This window comes from Hippopotamus amphibius, chromosome 1, assembly GCF_030028045.1.
Source record: "Hippopotamus amphibius kiboko isolate mHipAmp2 chromosome 1, mHipAmp2.hap2, whole genome shotgun sequence".
Taxonomy (NCBI): domain Eukaryota; kingdom Metazoa; phylum Chordata; class Mammalia; order Artiodactyla; family Hippopotamidae; genus Hippopotamus; species Hippopotamus amphibius.
Genome location: NC_080186.1, coordinates 28,432,236 through 28,446,194, shown reverse-complemented (window position 1 = coordinate 28,446,194; position 13,959 = coordinate 28,432,236). Strand labels below are relative to the sequence as shown.

At 37.7% G+C, this 13,959-nt stretch overlaps 1 protein-coding gene across 2 annotated transcripts in view; it reads right to left on the bottom strand.

Annotated features, from left to right (window-relative positions):
- AGO4 (argonaute RISC component 4) overlaps positions 1 to 13,959 on the bottom strand; it is a 35,648-nt gene that overhangs the window by 20,009 nt on the left and 1,680 nt on the right. The window contains exons 2-7 of one of the 2 annotated variants that reach the window (XM_057705072.1): positions 8,636 to 8,801; positions 4,342 to 4,462; positions 2,940 to 3,121; positions 2,629 to 2,765; positions 2,403 to 2,537; positions 1,264 to 1,351 (exon numbers count right to left, since the gene is read on the bottom strand). In XM_057705072.1, the coding sequence (XP_057561055.1) occupies positions 1,264 to 1,351; positions 2,403 to 2,537; positions 2,629 to 2,765; positions 2,940 to 3,121; positions 4,342 to 4,462; positions 8,636 to 8,801 (829 nt within the window). The remainder of the gene's footprint in view (positions 1 to 1,263; positions 1,352 to 2,402; positions 2,538 to 2,628; positions 2,766 to 2,939; positions 3,122 to 4,341; positions 4,463 to 8,635; positions 8,802 to 13,959) is intronic. The other variant, XM_057705080.1, reaches the window with a different exon arrangement.

The following is a 13,959-nucleotide window of genomic DNA, read 5'->3' as shown; positions in this document are numbered from 1 at the left end:
ATGTAAAGTTAATATAGTTAAGTGTATGCTCTTTACTTAGAAAAGCCAATATTTATATTTATGCAGACGTGAGTTTAATTATCTTGATTACGAGAATAAAACTTACATATATGGTAATTTAAAAAGCACTTTCATATATATTTTCTCATTAGGCATAGCTCACAGTGGATTAGAAGTTGGGTGATTAGAAGAATGAGATTGTGGAAGTATAAATGAGTGTGCGGCTGGAGGCATGCCATACACACTGGCAGCTGGAGGAAGTGACAGCTAGCTACAAAAGCGAGGAGAAAAATCCACATAAAGCACAAAGCAATATATATCTTCCCATGACAGCTTTTATGACTTACAGGCCTTAATAGATCCTTCGGGCCATGCATTGAGAATTACAACACCATAATAAATGATGTTCATAATGATGACGCTGCATCATTATATAAAAGTTGAGCTATGTTTATCATACTCTGTTTAAGAGGTGAAATGAAGAGACTTCCCTAGTGGCACAGAGGATAAGACTCCATGCTCCCAATGCAGGGGACCCAGGTTCGATCCCTGGTCAGGGAACTAGATCCCACATGCATGCCCCAACTAAGAGTTTGCATGCCACAACTAAGGAGCCTGCATGCTGCAACTAAGGAGCTGGCAAGCCACAACTAAGGAGCCCACATGCCGCAACTAAGGAGCCTGCCTGGTGCAACTAAGACCCAGTGCGACCAAATAAATAAATATTTTAAAAAGAAAAGAAAAGAAGAACTGGCTGGATCATAATTACATTTACAAAAAAAAAAGTGAAATGAATTAAAGGCAGGAAATAAGTTTTACAGACATTTCTATCAAAAATAGTGAAAACATAAGCTGGTACAAGAGTGTAAAGCAATTATATTCCAATAAAGAGCTTAAAAAATAGTTAAAACATTTTCTGTTTTATTTATTTATTTATTTTATTTTTAAATTTTTTTTGGCCATACTGTGTGCAGCATGTGGCACGCAGGATCTTAGTTCCCCGACCAGGGATCGAACCTGTGCCCCCTGCAGTGGAAGTGCAGAGTCTTAACCACTGGACAACCAGGGAAGTCCCTTAAAACATTTTTTAAAGTTTTGGTGCTTTAAAGTGAAGATCTAGGTGATTTTTTTTTTTCTTTTTTAAGCTCTTTATTTAGGTGATTTTTTAAATTACAATATGGGATACCAATTTCTTGAATTATCATAGTAGCTTCCTTTGTTGCAAAAAATATAATGGTATAATTTTAGGTGTGGTTAACATACGTTTGATGACTGGCTGGCCGTCTAGTCACATTACACACTCGATATTTTCGTTTCATCTGTCCACAGTGGGTCACCTCAACTTTAAGACCTGAAGTTAAAAAAGTCAAAACAGCAGTATTAAAATCATAGTGACAAGAAAAGATTTGAAGGTTGTCTTCAGAAAGGCATGACATTGTACAAGACAAAAGCTGCAACGATATGGGAACAATTTCATCATGTATAGGCAAAAAAGCCTCAGCCAAGCAGAAAAAATTAGAACCCAGATGACTTAAGACTTGCAACCTACTTTAATGTATTACTTCCTTCAAAAAAATATCTATCAAGGGCTACCCTGGTGGCACAGTGGTTAAGAATCTGCCTGCCAATGCAGGGGACATGGGTTTGAGCCCTGGTCTGGGAAGATCCCACATACCTCGGAGCAACTACCCACATACCCATGCGCCACAACTACTGAGCCTGTGCTCTAGAGCCTGTGAGCCACAACTATTGAGCCCATGTGCCACAACTACTTGAAGCCTGTGTGCCTAGAGCCCATGCTCTGCAACAAGAGAAGCCACCGCAATAAGAAGCCCATGCACCGCAATGAAGAGTAGCCCCTGTTCACCACAACTAGAGAAAGCCCATGTGCAGCAACTAAGACCCAACAGAGCCAATAAATACATAAATAAATAAAAATACATTAAAAAATACCTATCAAGCATCAACTATGTTTTGGTGCTTATTCTTGAGTCTAGAGATAGCGCTAAGGAAGCTTATGGTATAATGAGAGAAGGCAGCTAACAACAGGTAAAGAAGCAAAGAAATTCTGAGAATAAACGATGTGTTATTTTATAAAAAATGGAAGTTTTCAAGTAAGTAAAAGTAACAGTTACTAAGTGCCTGACATGTGCCAGGTACTGTGCTAGAAGTTTTAAACACCTAGTTGCTTTTAATTCTCACAACAATCTTACAAAATACATATAGTTACCTTTACCTTAGAGATGAATCTAGGGCTCACAGTGGTTAAATAACTTGCCCAAAGTCCTAGTGATAAAACTGACAGGAATGGGAGGGAAGTCCATGTGTGTCTGACTGCAAGACTGTGCTCCTTGTACCATGCTGAGCTGCCTCTCCAAGACCACAGTTGTGCAAATACATACCTCTGATTTCTTTGGTAAACTTGACACGCTGGGAGTCTGTGAGAGGTTTGGTCTGTTCATTGATGTTCTGAATGTCTAAAACCTCACACATGAACTCAATGATAGGCTGAGCCCGGTAGAAAGCGGTTGCAGATACTAAAACAGAGAAGGATACTTAGCTTCAGGGAACGGGAAAGACCCAAAAAATCAGCCAAAAGAATAAAGGGTAAAGAGAGTTCCATCCTACCATCAATATTGAGCATCATATTCCACATGGCAGGTCTCACAGACTGATGAAAGCCAAACCAAACCTCCCTGCCCCCTCCCAGAGGGTGGTAGTAACCTTCAGGAGGTGAGAAAAAGGAGCGACCTACTGGAGTGTACCTGAAGAAACAAGAGTTTGCTGTTTCACAATAAAAACTTGAAAGTCTTTCATTTCACTCTCAACTTTGTAAACTGAAATCAAGTTTGAACTATGACTTATGCAGAAAGCTTTAATGGCTCCAAAGCAACCTACCAAAAATCGTCTGACATTTGTGGCAAAGAATTCAAACTAACCTCATGGAGGGAAGGTGTCTTGTGATAACATCAAGTGCTTGAACTGAGTCATCTGGGACTTCATTCAAGTGCCCGGCCAAAGCTTCTAAAAGCAACTGAAGGCTCACAACTGATACCCACTGAACAGACACTTTAAAGGTTTGGTCTTTACCCTCACCTGGAAGGGTCACTTCCATATCAACCTAAGGAAAAATACATATACATACATATTTACAAAGGCTGAGAGATCCCAGGAATATTCAATCTAGTGTATGTATAAGGATATTTAACACTTTCTTAATTGCAAAACATTGGAAACAACCTATGTTCTACCAGCAGGGGAATAATTTAATATTGAACATTATGTAATAGTTAAAAATAAGATAGATGTTACAAAAAATAAGATAGATGCTACAACATGGATGAACCTTGAAAACATTATACTAAGTGAAATAGCCACACATAAAATGACAAATATTATATGAGTCCACTTATATGAGGTATATGATTCCACTTATATGAGGTATATTATATGAAGAATAGTTAAATTCGTAAATACAGAAAGTAGAATAGTGGTTACCAGGGCTAGATGAGGAGGAAATGGGGAGTTATTGTTTAATGGGTACAGAGTTTCAGTTTGGGATGATGAAAAGTTCTGGAGATAGATAGTGGTCACGGTTGCATAACAATGTGAATATATTTAATGCCACTGAACTGTACACTTAAAAATGGTTAAAACAGTAAATTTTATATATATTTTACCACAGTAAAAATTTTGAATTAAAAAAAATAAGGTAGACTTAAATATACAGAAATGGAAAGATCTCCCAGACATATTAGGTGAAAAAATAAATCATAGAACAGCATGTAGACAAATAAGAATACACATAAACATGCATAAATAGCTAATGCACATAAAAATATCTGAAAGGATACATACCGAACTATTACAGTAGTTTCCTCTGAAAATGAAAATGGGATTGAAGGTACGGACAGGTGGGGAGGCAGGAAACCATAGCATTTCTAGATTGTCTGAATAGGTTTATAATGAGTACATATTTATGTATTGCTTTTAAATTTTAAAAACAAATGTCTTAAAAAGTTATTGTGGCATTATAAATATTTTCATAAGTGGGTGTTATATAATACTCTATAAGTTATAAAAATTCCACTGTTCAGATTCAGGTGGCACTTTAACACTGGGAGAAATTTGGAATATATGTAAAGATGACAAAATCAGCCTAAATTCTAATGCTCAATTATTGATTAAGGAACAAGAGAATATGGACGGAATAACAAATCTATCACCACCATGAGAAACAACTTAAAGAATTGAATTATTAGAAAGGGAAACAGTTTTATCCTACATAATTACTACTAAATGACCTAAGTCTAATAAATATTTCTTGCTGTTAACACTTACCCTATCCCGTCCAATTGGCAGTGGATGTGCTGTGTACATGTTTCTTTTGCCATCATAGCCAGGCTGCCGATCACCAAATATCTGCATCTTGAAGTGCCGCACCATTGTATCTACTACCTCCCTTAACAGTAATGGAGACAGTGGAGGTTAGCGCTGAGAAACAGTGGTAAACAGTAAGGAAACTACCACCATACCTTAATCATCTAAATTCAGTTCAAAACTCCTTGGAAAAAGTAAGAGTTAAAGTTACAATTGATTCAAGTAATTAGAAAAATAGTTAACTAAAGAAAGGTGGGCAAGTGAACAAAAGCAATCATGAGATGACAATAAAAACGAGGGAAAAAAAGGGAAAAGAGAATAAATTTTACAGCATCCTCTCAAATTCTTGCTTTCCAAAATCCTCTCCTATGATAAATAGAGCCTTACAAGAATAACTTATCTTAGGTATCTAAGTCTGGCATGTTCATAATTGAACAATGATAAGTGTGTTATCAAATAAGCATCCTTATCCAAGTACACTGGTTTTGGAAAAGAGAGTGAGCAGCATTCAGAAACCTGAGGATCAATAAATCTAAGATGCATCATAATCAAAGGACTAAGTTAACCCTTTTGATAATGCTAGTAATATTTTATTCTGCATACTGTCTTGTTATATTCCAAACTGCTTCCAAACAGTATAGAAAATGGAACTCTGCAAAATATCCTCATTCCATAAAGATTACCAATGTACTTTCTTTCTGTTTAAAATGAAAGCCTTTCTCTCAATAAAGCATGAATAGCTTATTTAAGTGTTTTTGCATATATGCCAGATTACACTGTATGCAGGCTCTGAAATAAATGCAGTTGTGGGGGAAAGTTTGCAATTTAGGATGGACAGATCTGAGTCTGTGAGATTTTGGAATGCTAGAGTCAACGAAAAGTCAGGTGCCATGTCTGACCAACATTAGTGAGCCCCATGTGTGGGAACTGTATATTGAAAGATACCACAACTAGCTAAGGCATTAATATCACTACAGATGAAATCTGTGGGAAAGTCATATGTTTTCAAACCAAATTATGCAACTGAAAAAAACTGATGGAGAAATACAGTCTCATGCATTCCCAATTTTAAAAAGCTGACTTAAGAACAGTATATGTTCAGACTGGAAGGGTAATTTCTTATCTTACAATCTTAAAATGTAACCATAAAATTTTACAGTAAAAAACATATTTTCACCTCTATCTCATTTGACCTTCACAACAACCTTGTTAGACTAGCAGGACAATAATTATTGTCCTCGTATTAAAGAGAAAAAATAAAAATTCAGAATGGGCATGTAACCTGTCCCTGGTCACACAATGATTAAGTGGCAGAGCTGTATGACCTTGGACAAGTTACTTAATCTCTCACATCTGTTTCTTCATTTGTAAAATTATGGTAATCATAAAAGTTGTCACAGTAAGTGAATAAATACCCATGGAATATTTAGAACAATCATTGCTTGTCATGCAATAAGCCTACTCCTTGCAGGACATTTGGTCCTGTCCAAAACATCCATAAGACATTTGGTCCATAAGACATTGGTCCACGCCAAAAGGTCCTTGATATTCAGTTCTGTCCAAAACAAAAATTTGGCATGGGCCAAATATGCTCCTGGACGTTTTGAATAGGACCAAATTTCAGGGCCCTTTCGATGTGGACCAAATGTCTTATGGATGTTTTGGACAAGGCTAAATGGCTGCTGAGTAGCCTGTTTACCCTGGTATGCTCAAGGATATCACTCACTCCAGGAACCTTCCTCTCTCCTGAATCATCAAATTTTTCCACTCTACTGAATCATTCCCTTCAGCATACAAATATGCTATAATTTCTCTTATCTTAAAAAAAGTGGAAATTTCTTGATCCACTTGCTCCTCGCTTGAACATTCCTTTTCTCTGCTCCCCACTGCAGCTAAATCGCTTGACAGAGCTGTCTCTAATTGCTCTTCTTCTTTCTCTCTTCAGTCTTCTCTAGTGAGGCTTTTCCTCCGCCAAAGCTACTCTTATCAAGGTCCCCAATGAGCTCTGCACTGCAAAATTCAATGCTCCTCGAACATTAGACGCTCAATTCTTTCAGCTTAGAACATCTTCTTCCCTTGCCTCCTCACTCTGCCCTGGCTTTCTCTCACCCCAGTGGCCTCTCCACACCCGTCTCCTTGTTGATTCTTCCTCATCTCCCCATTTGTAAGTATCGAGTTACCTCAGGACTCAGTCTTGGAGTCTTATTTTCTTTAACCATACTCACTTCCTACATGATCTCACCCAGTCTCATGGCTTTACCACCAATATGCTGATGACTTTCAAATGTTTGTCTCCAGCCTGGACCTTTCTGAGGAGTCCAACCTCACGTATTCAACTTCCTGCTCAACGTCTCACTGGGATGTCCATCAGACATCTCAATCCTAACATGCCCAAAAAACAGATCTCCTGATCTGTCACCCCTGTTGCCTCTCCCATAGTTTTCCTCATCCCAATAACTGGTAATTCCATCTTTCCATCTGCTCAGGACAAAACCCCTGGAATCAACCGTGACTCATTTCTTTCATACCTCATGTTCAATCCATCATCAAATCTTGCTGACACTACCTTTAAAATGTTTGTAGTCTCTGACCACTTCTTATCACTATCCCTTTTACTACTCAAGTTCAAGCCACCATTACTTTTCAACCTGAATCATTACGAGTGCCTCCTAATTGATTTCCCTGCTTTTCACCCTTACCTGCTAGCGTTCATTTTCAACACAGCAGCCAAAATGATCCATTAAAAATCTAAGTTAGTCACATCAAATGTCTACTAAAAACCCATCTAATCAGAGTAAATACCAAAGTTCTGTGACTGCCTACAAGACTCTGCGTGATAGGCCCCTTTGGAGTTTCTCTATCATTCTCCCCCTCACTCATTCCAGCAATACAGGCTTTATCTGCTATTCCTTGAACATACCATGCAAGCTGCTGCCTCTGCCTGGGATTCTTGTCATGTAGCTATCCCTCATCTCCTCTAGGTTTCTCCTCAAATGTCACCTTTCAGTGAGTCCTTATAGTCCCCTAACTATACTATTAAAATATTACATATATATGTGTGTGTGTACACATATACATACAAACACATGCATGCAAACACACATCTTACGTAATATATGAAACATATATACAAAGTATATATTTACAATACACATATATACTATGCTATATGTATGTGTGTATGTATATATATAAAATCAGTGACCCATCCTCAATCCCTATCTTCCATCCCTGTTTTTTCTTCACAGCAGTTATCATCAACTAACAGATAATATATATATATATATATATATATATATATATAATTATTTTTTTGCTTATTCATTTGTGGACATTTCCCCCATCAGAGTATAAGTACCTCAAAGGTAGGAACTTTTGCCTGTTTGTTCATGCAGTATTCCCAGAACACAGAATAATACCTGACACACAATGAGCACCCAGTAGAATATATGTCAAGTGGATCAATATTAGCCATTACCACTGCTTCTGCTGTTATTGATTTCAGTTATACAACAGCCAAACAATTAAGGGCTTGCATGAGATTGACCTATACCAGAAAGCCAAATAATTGATCTATAATGAGAAAAAAAATCAAGCCACAAAAAAATACTTCACTTGACAGCAAGAGCATCCTTGGAAAGGCAAGAACTATAATATTAAAGCCTGCCTGAATATCACAGTGTGAAAACAGAGAAAAGGAAAGTGGGTGATCTTAGCACACTGTAAGAATATCTGCTATAGGGCTATATCTTCACACTTGGTAAATTCCTGTCATGCAGACCACAGTGCTTAAATCGTCTTATCCAGACCCCTCCTGGATAATGCTAGAATTAAAGAGCTTTTCTCTGAGTTTACTTTCTTCAGTACCCCAAGATGATTCTTCTGTCTTTACACTCATATTTTTCTCATGTCTACTACCAACACTTAATAATAAAATTTGAATTTTCAGATACTTCTATTTTCCACAGACACCAATGGCTTCACCTATTTTTATAAATTTCTGCTACCTTTGGACAGTGAAAGAGTGACCTTTTGTCTTCATTCATTATTTACTGATTGAACAACGATGTACCCAGCACTCTGCTAGAATCTGTGGAGGATAACCAAGTATGAGACAGCAAACCTGCTACTAAGAAACTTACCATCTCAGAGGAAAACAAAGACTACATGTTAAAAGAGTTTAGTGAACAATATGATTCATAATAAATCATATGTATTTAAATCTATATAGGAGTCTACTCTTTCTAATCCTTACCTGTTAACTCTACGAGGCCGTTTTTCTGGTTTAATATCCACATCATAGTGATACACATCTATTTTGGGAATCTGAACCTGAAAATGATTGGCAAACAGTCGAATTGGTTTTCCAACAGTTCCAAGGCCAGGACGGCGAGGTGGCTGAAACAGGCTGGCTGGAGGTCCTGAAGAGATTGAAAGATACTTGATATGCTATTTGTTTGTGAAGGATAATATTCCCTTCATGACCATGATGGTGATAATAATAGCTACAACTGGGGATTCCCTGACAGTCCAGTGGTTAGGACTCTGCACTCTCACTGCTGAGGACCCAGGTTCAATCCCCTGGTTGGGGAACTAAATTCCCACAAGCTGTTCAGTGAAACCAAAACAAAGCAAAACAAAAATAGCTACAAGTATTAAAATCTTATTACTTACTGAACATACTCTGATATAAAAAGGTGAATAAAAGTTTTTTGACCTAAGATTCTCTAGATTTCTAAATATTTTGGCATGTTGCTATTATTTTGAATATGGGGGATGTCAACATTAGATGCAGTGTGATGAACACGCAGATGCAGTCTACTCTCTAAAGCCTTTAATCAGCATCAGTAGATCTACAGCTAGGCTTACAAAATTATATGCATTTTAGAATAAAACCATCTCTAAGCTCTGGGGGACATCACCAGTTCAGGCTGGAGATGCTCCATTAATCCTCCATAAATTCACCTGCATTGTTATAGTTTGTACAGACTGTAGGAGATTAAACAGCAACTATACTTATCAATTTAATTGCTATTTTATTTTATTTATTTATCTAAATTTATTTATTTATTTTTAATCTATTGGCTGTGTTGGGTCTTTGTTGTTGCGTGCAGGCTTTCTGTAGTCGCGGAGAGTGGGGCCTACTCTTCATTGCAGTGCAAGGGCTTCTTATTGCGTTGGCTTCTCTTGTTGCCGAGCACAGGCTCTAGGTGCGCAGGCTTCAGTAGTTGCGGTGCATAGGCTCAACAGTTGTGGCTTACCGGCTCTAGAGAGTAGGCTCAATAGTTGTGGCACACGGGCTTAGTTGCTCCACGGCATGTAGGATCTTCCTGGACCAGGGCTCGAACCTGTGTCCCCTGCATTGGCAGGAGGATTCTTAACCACTGTGCCACCAGGGAAGCCCTAATTGCTAATTTAGATAGTGAAACAACACCAATAATGCTAGACTTTCTTGCTTACAACCTGATAATTTAAAAATCTGGACAATCTGATATTGCCTGATCGTAAGATCTAGCTCATTTCTTCAACAAATATTTATTCATTTATTACATGTCTAATCTGTACTGTGGACTCAGGAAAAAGACAGAGCCTCTGCCTTCAAGGAACTTACAGTCTAGACCAGTGGTTCTCAACCTGGGGGAGCTTTTGTTCCCCAGAAAACATTTGGTAAATGTCTGGAGACCTTTTTGGTTGTCAAAAATTGGGGGGTGATACTGACATGTAGTGCGTAGGGGCCAGGGATACAGCTAAACAGCCTACTATGCACAGGACAGCCCCCAAAACAAAGAAGTATTCATTCCAAAGTATCAAACAGTACTGAGGCTAAGAAACCCTGATCTAGATAGAGCAGTCATTCCAAATTATTCCATTGATGGTTCACAGGATATTCCATAAAAGGAAAGGATTCCATAAGCTAAAGAAACTGCATATTTTCTCCCCTTCTTAAAATTCCAATATATATAATCATATTAAATTCTCCAAGTCATGTAATAAATAAACCTGTTTAACTTTAACTCATCATTTACTTACGTTGTTTTTCCCCAGAACACACACACTCACACTCACTCTCTCTCTCTGTTTTTATTTATTTATTTTACAATTTTTTTTTTTTGATGTGGACCATTTTTAAAGTCTTTATTGAATTTGTTACAATATTGCTTCTGTTCTGTGTTTTGGTTTTTTGGATGTGAGGCCTGTGGGATCTTAGCTCCCCAACCAGGGATGGAACCTGCACCTCCTGCATTTGAAGGCAAAGTCTTAACCACTGGACCAGCAGGGAAGTCCCTCTCTCTGTTTTTAAAATCAACCATCATCAATACTCAATAGATATGGATTTAGGGAAACACAGTCTGAGAAATCTCTGCCTATAGAAAACCTTACTCCTTTTTGATGATAATGTCAAATGGACACTGGCTTAAAAAAACATCTTTTCTGCCTTGAATAGGTGTTGAGTAAAGTGAGCTGTGTTTACAAAGGAAAGTTAACAACAGCTTCTCTTGTTGCAATGGTATTTCTCCAAGAACAAAGACAATTCACTAAGGAGAGAAAACTTTGAAGCAAGAAGCTGTTTGGGTCCAACATCATTAGGAAAATCAAAGCAAACACTTTAATGAAATTTGTGTTGACAGATCACCACACACTAATTCTTTTTTTTTTTTTATAAATTTATTTATTTTATTGGCTGTGTTGGGTCTTTTGCTGTGCGCGGGCTTTCTTTAGTTGTGGTGAGTAGGGGCTACTCTTCGTTGTGGTGCGCAGGCTCCTCATTGCCATGGCTTCTCTTGTTGCGGAGCCCGGGCTCTAGGCACATGGGCTCAATAGTTGTGGCTCACGGGCTCTAAAGCGCAGGCTCGACAGTTGTGGCGCATGGGCTTAGTTGCTTCGTGGCATGTGGGATCTTCCTGGAGCAGGGATCGAACCCATGTCCCCTGCATTGGCAGGCGGATTCTTAACCACTGGGCTACCTAGGAAGCCCACATACTAATTCTTAAAGTATTGAAAATCTTTTCACGTATTACATTCACTGTTCCTTCTTCCCCTAAATTATACTCCTTCAAAACTCAGGTCAAGTGCAACCTCCTTGGAAAGCCTTTCCAGAATTTCCCAGGCTGAAGGATGCACCTTCTGTGTTCCCAAGACCTTCTGTATAACGGAGCACTTAGGACAAGTACCTAGAAATACTTGTTAAATTAGTCTCCTTCACTAGACTTGTAAACTCTTAGAAGAAATGGACTTCCAGTTCATTGTTATCTCAATACCTAATTCAATGATGAGCACACTGTAGGAATTCAATAAATGTTGAACTGAGCAGTACCAATAATCCCTGTAGCACTTCCAGATAGAAACTAAACAGAGACCTAGCCATTTCTAAAACAAAGGAATTGACAATTTTTTTTCATTAAAACAAAAGCACATAATTTATACTAAAAATATTATTATTTCTTGGAATTGAGTTCCACTTCTGGTGAACAAGGGGATCTACTCTGGGTGTGATAAGGCATTTACAAACAAGGTAAGAAGTAGACGATAAATAATATCAGAGGTGGACAGGCATACTGAATTAACCCAATTAAATCATATAGATAAGTCAGCCTTGATAAGCTTAAGCAATCATTATATCACAAATCCAGCTTTATGATAGAAATTTGCAAACCGAAACTTGGATCTAATGACTTGCTCAAGGACGTATGACTTTGATTTTAAATCATGACTAGAATCTAGGTCTCCTAACTCCCAGTTCAGGGCTTTTTTCTTCCTCTTCAATATACTTCACAATTCTATGGCATCTATACCTCTCTGAAGTACTTGATGCCCTTTAGAGAGACAGAGGCAGAGGAAATGAAGGAAAGGGATAAAGAAGTGGAGAAGAGCAAAGAGTGTATTTCTTTTCCATGGCAAGAGACAAAAGCTACAAGGTGAGTGATCATTCCTTTTAATAAGTTTAGAAGATTTATTTAGAAAGATATATTCTAAAATTGTCCACCCCCAAAGCTAGTTTCTTTGAATTTATCAAGCGACTTACAAAGAAATAAAGCACAGTGGCTAAGGCTCTGGACCCAAACTACCTGGGTTTCAGTCCTGGTTTTACCATTCCCTAACTGCACTACCTAGGGCCAGTTTCTTAGCCAATCTGTGCATCAGTTTCCTTATCTATAAAATGGAGGAGGTATGATAATAATAGCATCCATCTCATAAAGCTATTGTGAGGGTCTCATGAGACAATGTATGTAAGAGGTTTAACATGGTGCCTCATAATGGTAGGCACTCCATAAATGTTAGCCATTATTATTACACTTGCATAAATGTTATAGTTATTGCTCAAAGGTCTTCATGTTGGGAGCATCTCCAAAATTCAGTGACAAAGTCAGAGAATTACATCTTCCAAAAAGGTAACAAATATGACTCAACACAGATTGGATGAAGTCAGCTTACAGAAGAGGGGGGAATTAGACTAGGAATCAGGTGACCCAGACTCATCCTCACCACTCAGCCTTGAGACCTTGATTAAGTCATTTAAGCTCTCTCTTTTCTCATCTGTAAAATGGGGATAATACCTGCCTTGCCTACCTCACAGAGGATCAAATGAGCTAACAGCTAAGAAAGCATTTTCCAAACTATAAAGCACTGCAAAAACAAATGTTACTATTAATACAAGCCAAATACATGGTAATCTAATTAAATATATTCATTTCCAAGCTGTTGTCAGAAATCAAAATTGGGTGAGGGAGAGCAGAACAAGACTAAACATGTTTCATTGATTGTTCAAGTGAGAAGGTAACAGAGCACTAGATCTATGTGCTTTAACAAAGAAGCAGGAAAGCTTCTCTAGGTTCTTAGCCTGGATGAAATATCCCACAAGACTACCAACTCCCTTTGCTCTGATTCCATGCTCAGCAAGCAGCTTCTTGTTATTAACTGGGTTTCCAAGGTACTGTGATACCAAAAAAAAAAAAAAAAAAAAAGAGTTTGCTAGACAGCAGCAAGAAAATATTCCAGTCAACAGAAAAGATCTACGTGATATTTTGGCTGATTCATTAGCATTTTATAATTATGGTTAGTGAGAATTAATTTTCCACAATCCTGGGTGAACTGATAAGTCCTGCAAAAGCTAAAATCAAACCTACAAAAGAGTCCCTGAGATGTTCCTAACACCACCAGGTTGATCTTTTCCATGAAATTTAGTTTGTATACACAGTTACATAGTCTCTTTCAATATTAGCTCATAAATGCAACAGTTGATTCAATTATGACTTACTAACAGGGGTGGGAGGGAAGAAACATTTGTTAAATCTCTCCAATGTATTACTATCTACAAGACTTTTCACATACATTACCTTATTTCATTCTCACAAAAATCTTGCAGCACATAATTATTATTACCCTCATTTTATAGATGAGGAAATGAAAGTTCAAAGGAATTAAGTAATTTGCCCAAGGTTATACAACGATTAAATTACTAGATTGGATTTGAATAGAAGTCTGTTACATTCCTAAAGACCTGATCATGCCTTTAGCCGGGGGACATAGCTTAAGTAACCCAGTGTAATACTCACATTGAGGTTTACCAAATAACATTAA